The sequence below is a fragment of the Phalangium opilio genome, unplaced genomic scaffold (genome assembly GCF_054372755.1).
Source record: "Phalangium opilio isolate 3A_F unplaced genomic scaffold, DU_Popi_V2 ptg000017l_1, whole genome shotgun sequence".
Classification (NCBI taxonomy): domain Eukaryota; kingdom Metazoa; phylum Arthropoda; class Arachnida; order Opiliones; family Phalangiidae; genus Phalangium; species Phalangium opilio.
Genome location: NW_028324151.1, coordinates 3,322,222 through 3,338,721, shown reverse-complemented (window position 1 = coordinate 3,338,721; position 16,500 = coordinate 3,322,222). Strand labels below are relative to the sequence as shown.

General features: G+C 33.3%; 1 protein-coding gene across 12 annotated transcripts in view; it reads left to right on the top strand.

Moving 5' to 3' along the window:
• babo (TGF-beta receptor type-1 babo) overlaps positions 1 to 16,500 on the top strand; it is a 152,753-nt gene that overhangs the window by 120,300 nt on the left and 15,953 nt on the right. For 5 of the 12 annotated variants that reach the window (XM_089866350.1, XM_089866348.1, XM_089866349.1 and 2 more), the window contains exons 3-4: positions 9,172 to 9,213; positions 16,071 to 16,225. The exons of 5 other annotated variants lie outside the window; for them this stretch is intronic. In XM_089866350.1, the coding sequence (XP_089722476.1) occupies positions 9,172 to 9,213; positions 16,071 to 16,225 (197 nt within the window). The remainder of the gene's footprint in view (positions 1 to 9,171; positions 9,214 to 16,070; positions 16,226 to 16,500) is intronic. 2 more of the 12 variants (XM_089866355.1, XM_089866358.1) reach the window with 1 other exon arrangement.

Sequence of the window (16,500 nt, the reverse complement as noted above, 5' to 3'; positions counted from 1 at the left end):
CGAATGTTGAACCTCTTCTTTTTTTGACTATTGCGTAGGATATGTCCCCCAAAAACGGCTGCCAGTTCCAATTTCAAGAATATATCCAAATATACGAAATGCTCGGCTCTCACGACACGACAACTACTCGGGGAATATCAGAAAAATGTAGACGAATAGTTTCCAATAAGGGATTTTTCCCACTCCTTCATCCCATAGCCAGAGTTCAACTCTAACTAACCTTTAACCTCAATGGAATTCTTATTAAATGTGTAGAAGTTTACACTTGAGACAAATACGAGTTAGGCCTAAAGTCATTTCAATTTCAATGTACGTTAGTGTAGACTTCAAATTTATTTACCCCAAAACACGTGTACGCGTTTAATTTACTGAAGACTGCAATTGGGACGAACTGTAAGAGTAAGACCTATACGTTACGTAACGTCCATTGGAGATTTACGAAAATTGTAATAGGCAAAAATAGGCCAGCTAGCACGTAAGAGAGCTGTCTTTGAAATAATACAGACTTCAAATTTACTCGAAACACGCTTTTAATCTACGGAAGACTTAAAATGGGACGAACTCTTATCTTAAGACCTACGTAACATCGGATCGGAGTTTTACGAAAATTGTAATAGGCAAAAATAGGCCTAACACATAAGAGAACTTGTCACGGAAATAATACAGAGACCATGGTTTTCCGAATTTTTTGATTTCGGTGGACATGTTTGTCGTATATAAGGCGTTATTTTCAAATAGAAATAGTTTGTTTCGTTGGGCGTACGCCCTATTCCGCCCCCGTATTTTCTATTTCGCGCGTCCAGGCCATGTCCTTCACCGTAACATCGTCCGTCTCTAAAAGAAAATGACCCCGAAGTTATTATTATTATTACAATATTATTGTTACGATACAATTCGATATTTGAAACGTTGCAGTCGTAATTTGAGAACTTTGCGATAATATAATTCCGTACAGTCAAACTTCTCCTCCTTCTTTTGGCCTAGTCAAATTTTTTGGTTTTTAGGCTTAAATTTATGCCTATTTCCATAAGTTTATAAGTGATATGTTCCGTTCCATAAGTATAACGTCACTACCTATACTTCGTAATGCTAGAGAGTTGCTTACAGCTCGAGATAACTAGTTCTAGAACGACGAGAATTGAAGTCCTACACTCGGTGGTTAATTTTGCAGGACCAAGTTCCATCTAGGTCCTATTTAGTCTGTATTACTAAGCCTTTTGGCAGCCCCTCACCATGCGCCACTTCGTTTTACCTCGAATCTATGGCCTACTTCACTCACTTCAAAATTATAAGCTCCAGTTTCTAAGTTACCAGTGACAAACTTATGGAAGGAACATATCTTATGAACTTATGCCTATTTCCTAATAAGGAAGAGAAAGGGCGGGAAAAGGAAGAGAGAGAGAGATAGATCTGTAGTGTACATTTTTCTGATTTTTGACTACCGATTTTCTCGGAAAGAAAACTTGATTTTTCTGTCACTGCTGAATCGGATCAAGAGAGAGGGGAGGGCTTTTAGCTTTGGATGGAAAGCGAGTTTAGAAGCAATCGGAATAAATCTGATTTTTATTTGCATACGGAACTGAACTGAAATGACCAACAGCCCAGTCAGCCCAGCCCGCCTTTTAGATCGGATTCTTTGGAGCATACAAAATGACTAGGGCTTGCTTGTGTTAAAATTCTTTGCTGCATATTTCGAAATATTCTCTTTTTTTCTTCACCATCTCAAACTTGCAAAGTTATTATTTTCAAACTTTGTTTTGTTGTTGTTGTTGTTGTTGTTGTTTTCGGGATTTCCGTATTGATACAGAACGATTGGTATTAAATGACATTTACATACAGCGAACGTTAATACGTTTTAAAGGAGTATATAGCGTATGATGTTATCAAATTAGATTTGAATTATTTTATTTATTTATTTATTTATTTTTTCAAATGGGATTAGAGGACTAACGCTTTGACCTGACCTTTGTGACATAAAATCACGGATTGCGAGAGCAAAAGGGGATAGGGTCGTTTGGATTTTGGTATTTCAAGGTCATTCGGTTTAGAGATGTAAAAGAAAGAGAGAATGCTAGGGGTTATCAATAAAACACTCAAATCATAACTTAGCCTAAATTTCAAAGAACGTTTCAACTCAAAATCATTTATAGAACCATCCTCGGCTGTATTTCAGTCCTACGACCCTTTATGGAACACCCCCTGTTGTTAGAACTATATGGAAATTTGATGAAGTATATATTGTCCATGATAATTTTTACATTTGTAACTTTAATATATTTGCAACATGGTTTTTACTTTTGCACGCCAGATGGCGTTCAAAAGTTATATTTTTATAAACGGAAGACTTAAAGCCCGTCGAGCACGCTCGGGTGTCAATTGAAATATACGGGCCCACGAGAGGGAAACGATGAAAAATTCCCCAGTGGAATACCGGCGGTGGTTTGCTGACGTCATGGTGTAACCAAGAATCTGATACGCATGCGCGAGCTTTATAAAAAAATACCACTAGAATATGAACTTGATCAACTACGCTCGTGGTATGGTGGTTAGAGCCGTTGCCTTTTGCGCGGCAGAACCATGGGTCGCAGTTCGAATCCACACGAGGAAATATTTTTTTTTTTTAAGTTTTATTTTAATTAAGGATATTTTGAGACGAAATTCATCTTAAAATAACGAGGAAAAAGTTTTAAAGTTTTAACAAAAGTAAATTTATTATTAATACAGGCCTAAGCGCGCTATCTCAGGGAAGGCAGTCAAGATGTATTTGGTCACCACGCATAGTAGCTTGGATAACTAGGCTCGTGGTATGGTGGTTAGAGCAGTTGCCTTTTGCGCGGCAGAACCATGGGTCGCAGTTCGATTCCACACGACGAATTTTTTTTTTTTTTTAAGTTTTATTTTAATTAAGGATGTTTTGAGACGAAATTCGTCTTAAATTAACGACGAAAAAGTTTTAAAGTTTTAACAAAAGTAAATTTATTATTAATACAGGCCTAAGCGCGCTATCTCAGGGAAGGCAGTCAAGGTGTATTTGGGCACCACGCATAGATGTCGCTTTTCAAAACCTCAAATCTCAAAAATCCCCGCGAATGTTTAAAACCAGCAAAACTTTGAGATTGAGGAATTTTAAAAATATAAATAAAATATTGCCACATTTTAAAAATTGGAATAAAATGGAGTCATATTTTAAAAATAGGAATAAAATAGAGTCATATTTAAAAAAAAGGAATAAAATAGAGTCATATTTAAAAAAAGGAATAAAATAGAGTCATATTTAAAAACAAGGAATAAAATAGAGTCATATTTAAAAAAAGGAATAAAATAGAGTCATATTTAAAAAAAGGAATAAAATAGAGTCATATTTAAAAAAAGGAATAAAATAGAGTCATATTTAAAAAAAAGGAATAAAATAGAGTCATATTTTAAAAATAGGAATAAAATAGAGTCATATTTTAAAAATAGGAATAAAATAAGAGTCCCATTTTAAAAATTAAAATTGTTCACATTTTAAAAATAGGAATATTATTGTTTTAATGTGGCACTATATTAATACTAGTTTTAAAATGTTTTAAAATAATCTGAATCAGTTTTGTTTGACTTACGTAATAAAAATTAATGTTCTGTTTTAACATTCCTGTTTTTAAAATGAGATAAAAAAAAACTTAGGCATTCGGCGAATTAAAAGGTACCGAAAAAATTCTCGGGGGAGCGCGCTCAGGCTGGGCGCGTGGTATAGGTGGTATATCGGTTAGAAATATTGAGTTTTGCTCGGCAGAACCATGGCAAGTTCGATTCCACACGAGAAAATAATTTTTTTTTCACGTTTTATTTTAATTAAAGATGTTTCGGGACGAAATTCATCTTAAGATAATAAGGAAAAAGTTTGAAAATTATAACTTAAGTAAATTATTTGAATGATTGCGCTGTTAAAGAATTCGCAACGAGGGCATACTCACTCACTTCTATTACTGTGTTGCACTATTAGAATAATAATAGAAGTAAATAAATTAACGTTAGAATTACGGGTAATCGTTTTAGCATAGTTACGGCTATTCACGTAAATTTTCTATACGCCTTTTAAGTTCGGTACGCTGTGGCTAATATTATGAGTCCATCCCTGGGCCATTTTTTGATAGTAATAATAGTAATTCGACAGTTGCCGTGCAAAAGTATTCTGTGCCCAGCCGGGCACATCTTGTTGTGTCTCTTTTTGCAAAAACAATGTTGCCTTATCAAAAACTAATCAAAATGTTACGTTACATTTTCCTTCAGATTTTTATGGACAATAAATTTGTAAGCATTTTAAATCGAACCTTAGGAAAGATGTAATCGAAAAATCTTAAAATGAAATTAACATAAAATTACCCTTTTCTCTAGTTTTAACACACTTTTTCTTTAAAAAAAAGCTTCAGTTTACTTACTTACTACCTTTTTATGCACGTCTGATATAAGTATATACGGAAATGAAAAGGTCCCGAAATAAAATTAAAAAATAAGTATATTTATTTTAATTTTTAAAATTGAGAAACTAAACAATGACAAAAGTTCCGTTTGCTACACTTTTGGTTCAAAGACACATTGCTTAAAATTTTTTTAACTAAACATAAAAGAGAATAAATAATAATATTGAAATGCGGCTCTATTGAAACCGAATCTGAATAGATCTCTTAAAAAATAGACAAAGAAAAATGTCTATTTTAAATAAAAGAAATTTTTATTTATAAAAGACTGAAAATTCAGGAAAATCTGGACCATCGACAATTCTTAATACACGTTTCGTATTTCAATCCGGAGTTGTTTTTTTATTGAACTTTAACCTCTCAAGAGTAACAAGAATGAGTTTCGGCTTTTCCTGCTCTGCTCTATAAAGTCTTTTCTCTATTGTCAACTCCCGGTGAAAATAATAGCTTGCCTTCACCAAAATAAGCTCAGCATTCCTTTGGAATTGGAAATAGTTCTTTCTTTTTTAGCTTTACTCTCGAGTTTTATTTATTTGATTTTAAAGTAAAACCCAAGTCCCACCGGAGACATTCCTTTTCGTTATATATACGGGAACCACGAAAGGTGATCTTCCCTTTAGTAATTGTCAAATTAAATTGTGTACTTATTGAGCCCTGTGTTCACACTCGCTTACAATTTACTTAAGAAGCTATAAACATACAACCCTTTTAGAAATCGATTTTGAGTCGAACATGTAACTTCTATCTCCATTTTGCCAAAAAGGACACTGTTTTTGAGTGTTTTAGGGATGGATGACCCTTAATTAAATTAGCAATCATTTTCTTGAATCAGTTTCTTAATTAAATTTAAGGGGTCATCCGTAAAATACCTTAGCCAATATTAACTCGATTTGAAACGGTGTCCCTTGTGGCAAAATGAAGATCGAAGTTACATTTTTGACTCAAAATTGATTTCTCAAAGAACATACCCCAGTTAATTTATGGTATGTAGACTAATCAGAAACACCCTGTATATCAGCGGTTTAAACGCCATTTTCAAAGATGGCCACCACGAATTTTAAAAATAATAAGTAACCCTCTAGAACCTCGTTGAATCACCGTGGTTGAATCCTTGGGTAAATAACTTGAAATTCGATGCTCGGTTTTCATTTAACATCAACAAGACGAAGACCAACGAAAAGGTCACGAAAGAGGTTTTTCCGGGATCTTTTCTTAGTAAAAGAATTTAAGCTACTCTGAATATGTCTCATGGTGTCCTCTCCTCTCCTCTCTCTCTCTCTCTCATCCTCGTCGTCTTTTGATGCTCTTCCTTCTTCGTCCCAGAAGGTTTACCACTCATTATAATATCAAAGAGATCTTTTCATATAGATTCTGTTTCTTGAAAGCTTGCGCGTATTTCTCATCTCATGGGGCTTCTCGATACTCTTACCGGCGCTCCCAAAATTTTAGGCCTAATGTATAGAGAGTTCCATGAAGCCCATTGCACAGCAGCGGTAGGGTTGACTTCATTTGAAATTCCGCCCAGTTAATTTAGACATTATATTAAATCGAAACCGGAAGTATCCAATCAAATAGAGGACACGAGGCTTTATAATTACATACTCTATCGCCTTCATGGCCCACGGCCGCCCACCCCCTTACTTTTATAATTGATTAATTCGAAGTTATGTAGCTAGATACGAATTTTAATTACCTATGACTTAGGAAACGGTCAGAATGTACATGACGTTGCAAAAATAATGGAAGGACAAAGGACAGTTATAGGGTTCTATTTGAAATCTACTTTGAGTAGAAAATGTAACTTCTACTATGACGTTTTGCCACAAGGGGCCATCCAATACAACTTATGACTGACTTGCTTTAGTGATGCCCCTTAAATTTAAGTAATAAACTAAATAGACAATAAATTATTAAGGGGACATCCATAAAGTAAGGAACAAAATGTTGTAGAAGTTACATTTTCACTCAAAATGTGACGCATAGAACACATTCGATCCTTCTACACCCCTAAGAACAAACACCCTGTTTTTATTTCATTCTACAAGAATTTTAGCCGCCCCAAGTCGCTCAAATACTATAATAATTTATCCCAAGTTCTAATATAAATTTTGTAAATTTGGTAAATTTTCGTTAATGATTACTTCAGTTTATTCTACTTTTAGCTTAAGAGAAATTAAGGGGCTTTTAACCTACCGGTGTTTTTATTTGAAAGGTGGTTGATAATTTTAATGGATAAGGTGCATTTGACCTTTGTTATTTTTAACTGTTTTCCAAAAACAGGCGTTGACGGTGTTATTTTTTTTTTTTTTTTTGGTTAGGTTGGAAGTTAGGTTGCGTGAGCGGTTGTTGAGATTTAGCGTATCAGCTTTCATGCTTACAATTTAACACTAAATAGGCTTAAATCGCCTAAAAGGGTTACAGTTTCGCGGTTGAGGGTTTTAGGGCTAATGCGTTGTAAATTCGCGTCTAATAGGTTGAGTGCGTTATTACTAAATACGCAATTCGAAATTGCTGACTTGAGAGAGAGAAAGGATTACAGTTTCGTATTCAATACTAGAAGATTACTTAAGGTGTTATGGATACAATTTGAAGTAAAAACAATAAGACACTATACAGGGTGTTTCTGATAAGTCTGATAAATAAATTAAGGGGGGTGGTATATGGGAAATTAACTTTGAGTCGAAAATGATGTAACTTCTATCTCCATTTTGTTTGTCCTAAGGGACACTGTTTTCGACTCAAGAACATCCCCCTTCATTTATGGCTGCAGACTTATCAAAAACACCCTGTATAATTAAATAAACAATTTGTAGACTTGCCTAGTGTTATTTATGTTTACGAAAGTCTCACTTAATTAGCTTCTTTGGTCATCCAAAAAATTAAAAATTAAAAATTAAAATTATAATTTTCCTTTCTCAGAGTTTTTAATTCCAATATTATTAACTTAAATCTATTTTGCTCTAATAAAACTTTAGGTATTCGATATTCAGGACTATCAACTAAGTTTCTACACGATATCCTTAGTTAAAAACATGGGAGGAGGGGGGGGGAACGATTAAATTTTAACTAATTCAAGCACTTAATTCAAAAGCGAAATAACGCTGGCATCCGGCGGTGCATGGTGGTTTTGGTTTTTTTTTTAATATTTCAATTGATTAGTCTGATGGTAAAACCCCTCATTTCAAATGGCGTACGGAAACGTAGGCGGGGTTTATTAAGCAACCAACCTAGCTGAACTGGCAATTTTCTGACACTTCGTGATTCGCCAAAAATCCCTCATCTGGCACGCGAACTTCATGAATTTTTATACGCAATGAATTTTTTGATTTTCTTTTCTCAGATTCCTAAAAGCTCACCCTTAGCTTTTGATTAATTACTTAAACTTTCACTTATTTTTTTTAATTTAATTTATTGCATCGCACGTACCATAAGTTTATAAGTGATATGTTCCATAAGTATGACACTACCTATACTTCGTAATGCTACTGAGAGACTTACAGCTCGAGATAACTAGTTCGAGAACGACGGAAGCGAGTCAATTGAAGTCCTACATTCGGTGGTGGTTAATTTTGCAGGACCAAGTTCCATCTGGGTCCTATTTAGTCTGCATTACTAAGCCTTTGACAGCACCTCACCAGGCGTCCCTCGCTTTACCCCGAATCTATGACCTACCTCATTCACTTCATGAAAAGCTCCAGTTTCTAAGTTACCAGTGACAAACTTATGGAGCATATCTGATGAACTTATGACGTTCAACCATTGAATAAAAGTGAATCATCTGTTGGCCTACCGTTAATATTCAAATTTAATTCGTATTTTTCGTTATTTATTCGTGTTTCTTTTTATATTAATAAAAACTTTTATTTCCGGAAATTTAATTGGTACAAGGATTTCAACTTTAATATTTAATTTATTCTTTTTAAATAATGAATTGCCGGGTGAAACATTGCAACTGTTTTACGAGTTGTTTTAGTTTTTGTTGCACGACTTTTTTAACCCTTTAAAACGTTATAACTAAATCAATCAAATTTAATGGGGAATTTAGACAATTTTACTGGCTAATTGGAGGTATAATTATAAAAGTAACTCATTGAAAAATGGTTTTTTTTTAAATATTGCATTTATATAGCATTGACATTTATTTTATATTTGTATCGAAGAAAGCTAATAGTTAGGCTTAACTTTACGAGGCACTGCACCTTAGCTACTCACCAAGGCTTAGCGATGTGGACTGATCTGGGAAATTGCTAGGAACTTCTCTCTGATATTGTCTTCATAAAAGTGTAAAGGAATGCGTGAAATTTGGCTGTTAGTGTTAATTAGACTCGGCATCCTTGAAATTCGGACTACGTTTAGAAATCTTGGCACTTTTCTTTAGAAGTCATTTGCAAGAGTTCAAAGGTCATGCCTATTTTAGGCTTAACAATTAAACAGGGTTGCCGCGAATCAAGGAAAGAAAATACTGGAGACGTCAGGAAATTTTAAGGATTGAAACTGAATTTGGATTTAATCTAGAATATCTGTTAGATTTACTAAATTTATTATTTAAAAAAAATTCTGGAAAAACCTGTGGAAATCGAATATGCAATTCATTTTGTGGCAACCCTGTTAAATTCCCTTCCATATAATTAGGTTTAGTTTATTATTTAATTAATAAATTAAATAAATCAATCAAGCAGATATAAAAGAAAATTTGAATTTTTCTCTATAGGTCCTTGCGCAAAGGTCGTTCAACGAAGAATTCAGATCAGGGGTAATTATTCCCAATGTATTTTACTGGGGATGGTTTCCGGGCCTGTTTTCTTATTTTTACTTCCTAATTTCTCTACTACTACTACTATTATTATTATTACTATACTTTACGTCTACTTTCATCTAATCCATCTCAATTTTCAATTTTTATTATATGGGAATATAAAGCTTGGAAACTGGTTATTAATATTAAGAATAATCATTTTAACTGTAATAACTTTGCAACCGCTTATTGATGCATGCTTTATTAATTATATGTATATCTGTGTAGTCGATATGTTTACTATAAATAGCTGGGGTGAAGGAATACTGTAATGTTTCAAATAAGATTGTAATTATAAACGTCATGCAAAGATGCAGGGCAAAAAAGGCAGTGTTAGTGGAGAAAATGTTTATGAACATTTTGCTTAATTACACGGGCCCTGATTGTTCTAAATGCCAAGTATTTAGTATCGTTCGAAAGCGGAGATATAGGGCTATAACATACTCAAAGAAATTCCTTCCTATTTGTAATCAAACTAGAGTTATGACCTTCCAAAATTAGTATAATAATAAGATCAAATGGAGCTAAGTTTTTTTTAGTAGATTTTTCCTTTCCAACTCGGGCCTTATACTTTTGAGTTTTGAGGCTCTGCCTTTGCCCTTTCTGCCATTTTGTACTAATATGTGGACAACGAGACCTACTTATTTTAGTTTAATAGATTAAACCTACATATGTTATCTATTTAAAAAGTTAAATTTAGTTTAATTGAATAGTTTTATTATCTCTTTAATTTAAATTCAAATTGAAAAATCTCTACTGAAACCAGGAAATTTGAGATAGATATCCCTCTCAATCTTAGTCAAAGTTTAATACGCCTTAGGTGAATTTATTATTCAAATTCCATACTTTTTTCTTTTTTTTTTTTAATCAAATAACTCTTAATTTTGGGAACCAGGGGGAGGGGGGACTCATTAATAAAAAAAAAGTAAATCAAATTTGTCGATGAAAATCCCTTGGTGAAAAGTATCATTTCGTTTTAAGCTAAAACTTCCCCAACTCTGAGAATTGATTTCCGGTTTTGAATTATCTACCAATCTTGGTCGACTTTAAGACCCCCTTCCATACCCCCTCTTATTTGACGAATATTAATGAACCCCAAGTTTCGCGTTACCAAAATGGGGGGAAAGGGTACTGTAATTCATCCATTTTCAAATACCAAGGTTAATAATTTAGAAGGTGATAAACTTGAAGTTCTGGTGGTAAAAACGTTCTTTCATATTTGAATATACCTCGCCTGTTGACTGATTTAGCAATGTTCAAAAGTTTTAATCAGTTCCGCAGTGGAGAAGCTGATAAAGGACGAAAGGAATTATGGGTAGAAAGTCTTTTAAACACGAGAAACACTTTGCTAAGCCTATTTTTCATAAATGTACGGAGATAAAGTTTTCCTAAGCCTAAATTTGAACATTAGGCTTAACAGAGAAATAGCCCGGGTTTTTATTTTTTTTTTGTTAAGCCTAAATTTGAATTTTAGGCTTAGCAAAGAAATAACCTTGTTGACCTTCAAAAAAGATTCTAGAGGTCAGAATAAATTGTTATTGTAGAGAATTGTATGTTTCAAGTTCAGAATTTCTCAGGAAATAATTAAAACTTCAGTTAATTTTACTTCTGATTATAGGATAGCAGTCCTATGGGGCCTAAAAATAGGGTTAGTGTTAAGGGAGGGGGGAATATACCCCATTAGTGCGAATATGCAAAATCTTAAGACTAAGGGGTTTGACTTAGTAATATTTTTTTATTTGGTATAGAAACCTTTTTTCCTCTGTTCAAATTAGAGAATTTTGGCGGCAAATTTTCATATATTAGTGGTAAGGTCCCCCGTCATGGGGATTTGGACCCTTTCTAGTACTTAATTAATAAGCCTCTCTATTTTTTAGAAAACTTTATAGACAATTGTTTGGGTTTTAAGAAGTAGGCCTTGTTAAAAAAAAATTATCTAGCTTGGCTGGCACCAAGCCTAGAAATAAGTGAATTTTATTCTTCTCTGTAAGATAATTTTTTTATTTCGTATTTTCTGTCCTTTCTTTGTTAAGGTGTTATATGATGAGTACTTTTATTTTATTACGAGATTTGCTAGAGACTTGAGTTGAGAGTAATGTTTAATAATGAGCTTCTTGTTTCTCGATGAGAAATAACACGAACGAAGATAAAATTAGATCCCAAACAACCCGAAAAGGGATTGTGAAACTTTTCGAATTGCCTCTTAAACACACGTGTGTATTGAGGGTGAAACCTTTCTACAGGGGCTGCGTAGAAAATGCATTAGATTCGAACCCCTGTAAGGCAGCTTCACCTCAATGTTCGCTCCTCCCTGTTCCAAAAGGGATTCACTGTATGTGAAAAGAAAATAAATATTCATTCATTCATTCAGAATGGTGCTGATAATAAGCAATTTATTCGGTAATAGATTATCGTAGAATTATTGCTGAACTTGAGGAATCGAGATACTATAAGAAAGTTCCTCACGGTGGATGTAGTGTTTTTAGTAGCAGAATGTGTTCTTTTAAGCCTAATTTCAAAAGCCAAGGGTTACTTTTTGTAAGAATGTTTTCTTTTAAGCCTAATTTCAAATGCAAAGACTTAGGTTTTTCGCGTAATGTATTGTCTTAGGTCATTTCAAGAACTAAGGCTTAAGTACTTGCGTAATGTATTCTCTTAAGCCTAATTTCAAACACCAAGGCTTAAGTATTTTTCACAATTTCAAGCCTAAGTATTTATAATTTAAAACCTTCCCTTTAAATTCTATAAATATTATTTTTACATAGTTGAGACTCAAAGCAAGTAAGCAACGAGTACCAAACAAGTTTTTACTCCTAAAAAAAAAAATGTAAAATTTTTAAAACGTGCTAGGATATAACCTATTAATCAATTTCTAGTTTCTAGGGAATTTCCAAGAAAGTACATTTTTAAAAAATTATTATTATTTTTGTTTCATCTATGAAGGCAAATTGGGGTAGAGCTTAAAGTCAACTAAAAAAATTATTTCTAAGCCTCGGTCTTATTATTTCAACACCTCAACCGGGTCTTAAGGAGCTGTATCCAACTTTTTTTTTCTTCTTTAGCTTGAAGCCGAAAACTACCGCTATAGAAAAATATAAAAATCTTGGCACAAAAACCTTTGCCGGTTGGTTCTCTTGCCTAATTAATGAGTTAGGATAGGCCGAAACTTAACTTTCTTTACTTCTTTTAACATTTAAATTTATATTTATTTTAATCTCGGCCTTTTCTTTGAGCTTCCTATATTTAGGATTTGGGATTTTATCTTTCTAAGCTAGAGATTCCATACGAGGTGCGGGACATTGTGCTTAGATTGTAGATTAACAAAATTGATAAATATCGATGCTATTTTAAAAAGATGTTTTTATATATGGGATGTTTTGATTAGAAAATTATATAAATATTATTATTATATTTACACTTAAAGGTCAAAGGTTAGACAGTTGTTTTTCGGGATAGGTCAATGAAAATTAAACCTGGGATTAAGCCATCAAGTCATAAGATATGAAATTACGTATTGAATTTGTACCAAAATATATCTCAAACTCACGCGGGACGTTTCAAATATTGCGTACATTTGATTTTCAAATTTCTTTTCAATTTTGAAGATTTGGTAAGACCATAGAGAATAAACAGTATAGGAGTAGACACCTTTACCAAATATAATAGGGAATATCTTGTAAAATGTTTACTATTCATTTCCGGTTTTTTCTCCATTGGCTGATTGATTTCCTTCTGTACAAGACGTTATTGGTTAGAAAATGTCGTCTGCTTTACCAGTATATCCTCTATGGAGGCGGGGAGTGATAGTGATATTTAGGCAAAGATAACCACAAATCTTCCAAGAAACAAGAGTACCGGAAGTAGCTCCAAAAAATTTAATACAACTGCGTACTCCTCTATTGTATAAACATCTATGGCAATCTCTCGATTTTGTCACACAAAAGGATAACAAACTTCTTTATTGACTTTTAAAAATTTTTAAACTCGTGATTTCGCCCCCTCCTTTCCTTGATATCAATATTTAATTAAAGAATTACGAAGATATCAAGAGATTAAACTAACCAACCCCTCTATTGTATCCCCCTAATCTTTACACGCCAAACCGAGCTTAGAAAGCAAACACAGTAAATCGTAATTGGTTTAAATTTAGAAAAGTTGATCCACCTCTGCAGCTCTGAGTGTAAGAGCTAAGCAAAGACAGAAAAGAAAACGGATATAAAAGTCTATAAGGATATATACATTTATACATATATAATTAAATTAACTGCCTTTTTACTTCTTTTTATTATTTAAATGGTTTTAAACATACAAAAGGATTAAGAGTAGAGCGGTAGCAAAGATTTTAGTTGACAGAGATAAAAGAGACTCGAATACATAGAACACAGCAAGGGGTGCTGGTAATAAATCGTTTAATTTATACAAAGTATATATTTATTGGTGGGGAAGAATTTTAATGTTTGTTTGGTTTAGTCAATTCTTAACCCTTTCTCGCATGCTTGTGGTATTTTCAGCCGGTGGTATTTTTAGGTAAACACCAGCCGTTAACTTCTGGAAAACCTATTTTGAAAAAATAAATAATTTAACCTAAGTGTTTATTTTCAGCCGCATCTTTTTCCCCCTCGGTTTCATTTATCTATTAATTTTTTTTTTTCACAAAAAAAAAGTTAATCTCTTAATTATCCAATTACTACCTATACTTAGTAAAACTCTGTTTAATATCAAAGCTACTAAAGGGGTTTAATTTAACCTTAATTGGCTCCTTAATGAACAACGGATTAATATCAAAATTAATTGCTAGTACTGATGCTGCTACTACGAAATTTAGGCTTATTCAAATCTTTCACCGTTAATACTATAGTTTCGGTTGCATTTAGGCTATACTCTACAGATTATAAACTAAATTTTAGCAATATTTTAAAACAAAATAGCCTTGCTAAAAACAAATAAAAAGGAATGATAAGCATCCCCCAGCTATGTTGCTTTCTAAAGGTTATGTTATCGGAATTTTAGAAATTTTACCGTGTTACGTAACTGTTATGCGTAAAGCCGATGTCGAAGTATTTAAGACTGAAGTTATATTAGGAAAAATCTCAAAGAGTTAAGTATATAATACTTCTCTTCGAGAGAAGTGTACCACCACAAAGGTTACTAAACCGAATCACATACGCGATAAATAGTTCCCTCATTACTCTATTAGCTATTTCAACTATTTGCCAAGGCGTATGAGCTTGTGGATTTTTTGTCCCACGTCAAGACAATCAAGGTTTGTCTTGCTGAGGATTTAGTACTTACCAAACAGTTACAGAATTCACCCTAGCACGGTGTGATGACGCCCATCTGAGGTTTGGTGAGCAGGAGAGCAAACAAAAAGGGTACGTGAGCCGGGGAAGAATCATGTAAGAGAATACAGAGTGTCATCCTTCTTCTATTATCCCCTTCTGATATTACGGAATATTTTACCGATAACTTCTTATAAATCAACTTCGTACTCAAAAGTTTAACAAGCCAGGAAAATTCCCCTTATACATACCATCATAGCATATAGAATATGACCTAAATTCCTTTATTAGAGATTATGCCCATAAAAAATCGATACTTTTTATTATTTTTATACCACTTACTCCCTTGTTTCGGATAAAACACGGTAACGGTGATGCTTTTGTAAGATGAGTTTAACATTTTAGTAAAAGTTTAAAAATTAGTTTAGAGGGGAAAAACGTGACGTAACGAAACAATCAAGAAATAGAGGCTGTAATTAAATGCGAGTTATAACTATGCTAAAAGTTTTGGTCTTAATTTTTGTTCTGAAGCCTTGTCTGCCGTATACCGTAATTAGAGAGTTTTAGGTAACGCGAATCCTCGGACGGTTGTTAAATGCTAATATGTTAATTACCTAGTTTAGTCGCCAACCTGTTAGAGAAATTGTCCTTCGTCCTTTGTTGGTCAAAAATTAAAAGATAGAAAAGTAAAATTTTTGCATTAATTTGCTAGCTTGAATTATACAAAATTTTCTACAGAAATTTCCCCCAAAACTTTAACTTATATTAGCACTTTTCAAATAATAATACCTCGAAAATACGTGTTCAAAAATAATTAAAATAGTAATTGGATTTTTGTAGAGATTTACTTTTTTTTGTTTTTCTGGTGAATGGGGTATTTGTGGTGTATATTTCTGTGTGCATCTATGGTTACAATATTATTGGATGAATTCATTATACTCTGTCGGCGACGAAATCCTTTTTCGTTTTTATTTAACCCGAGAACATTTTGCTTAAATTTAAATTTGATGGCGAGAGAGAGGCCCACCCCGGAAGTTGATAGTGATTTAGCGTAGTATGGGCGGAGATCAGTTCCGTTTAAGATTCTAAATTGATTTGTCTATTGAAGGATTATGCTCCTGACGGTTCTCTAATTAATCGGCTTATAACTAAGCCTAATGTTTAACCGATTGGAATTGTACGCCTAAACCGCTAGATTAGCCTCTGGAATGAATTTAACCAAGGCTTGGGGATTTGCGTTGTAGTAGTAATCTATAACGTCAATGGATTTGATTTTATCATCAATTGTTCTCGATTAAAAATGAAAAAGGATTTCGTATCGTAATTAAGAGTAAAAAGGAAGTTTAAGAAATCTACAAGTGATAATTGGAACCATACGGCTATGTTTCTTAAGCTTTCTAAATGATACAGGTAAAATTGATTGGTATTTTTTGTGATTGTACGATGACGTGTTTGTGTGGTGTTTAAAACGTAGTTTTTCCTACTATTCAACCCCCATGACGTGGTACTTGTGTGATTACACGCAAACCAAAATAGGTGTTTTCCGAAGAAAGATTTACTACCACCTGAACAACCCATCTTATGCCAACATTCTGAACATCGTCATACTAATTTCGTCATCAAATGCTGTTCGGGTTACGATTATTGTAATCGTGACCTTTCACCCACCCTTGCCCCTCCTATAACCCCAGGTAAGTGGACAACGAAAACTTTCCTCTACTAGTATTATTCACACTATTTTTCCTTTTTTTTTTCGTTTTTTCTTCCTTTATCTCCTGTTTTCTGTTTTCCTCCAATATCCCGCTAAAATTTTTCCTCCTAAATCCAACTACAATCAAATCCTAAATCTTTTTCGTAAACCTCCTAAAAAATCCCGCAAATTTTGTTGTGACACATTCGTATATATAATTTTTTTATTGAAACTATCTGTTGTTTATTTTATTTTCGTTAATAATTGGCTTAAATA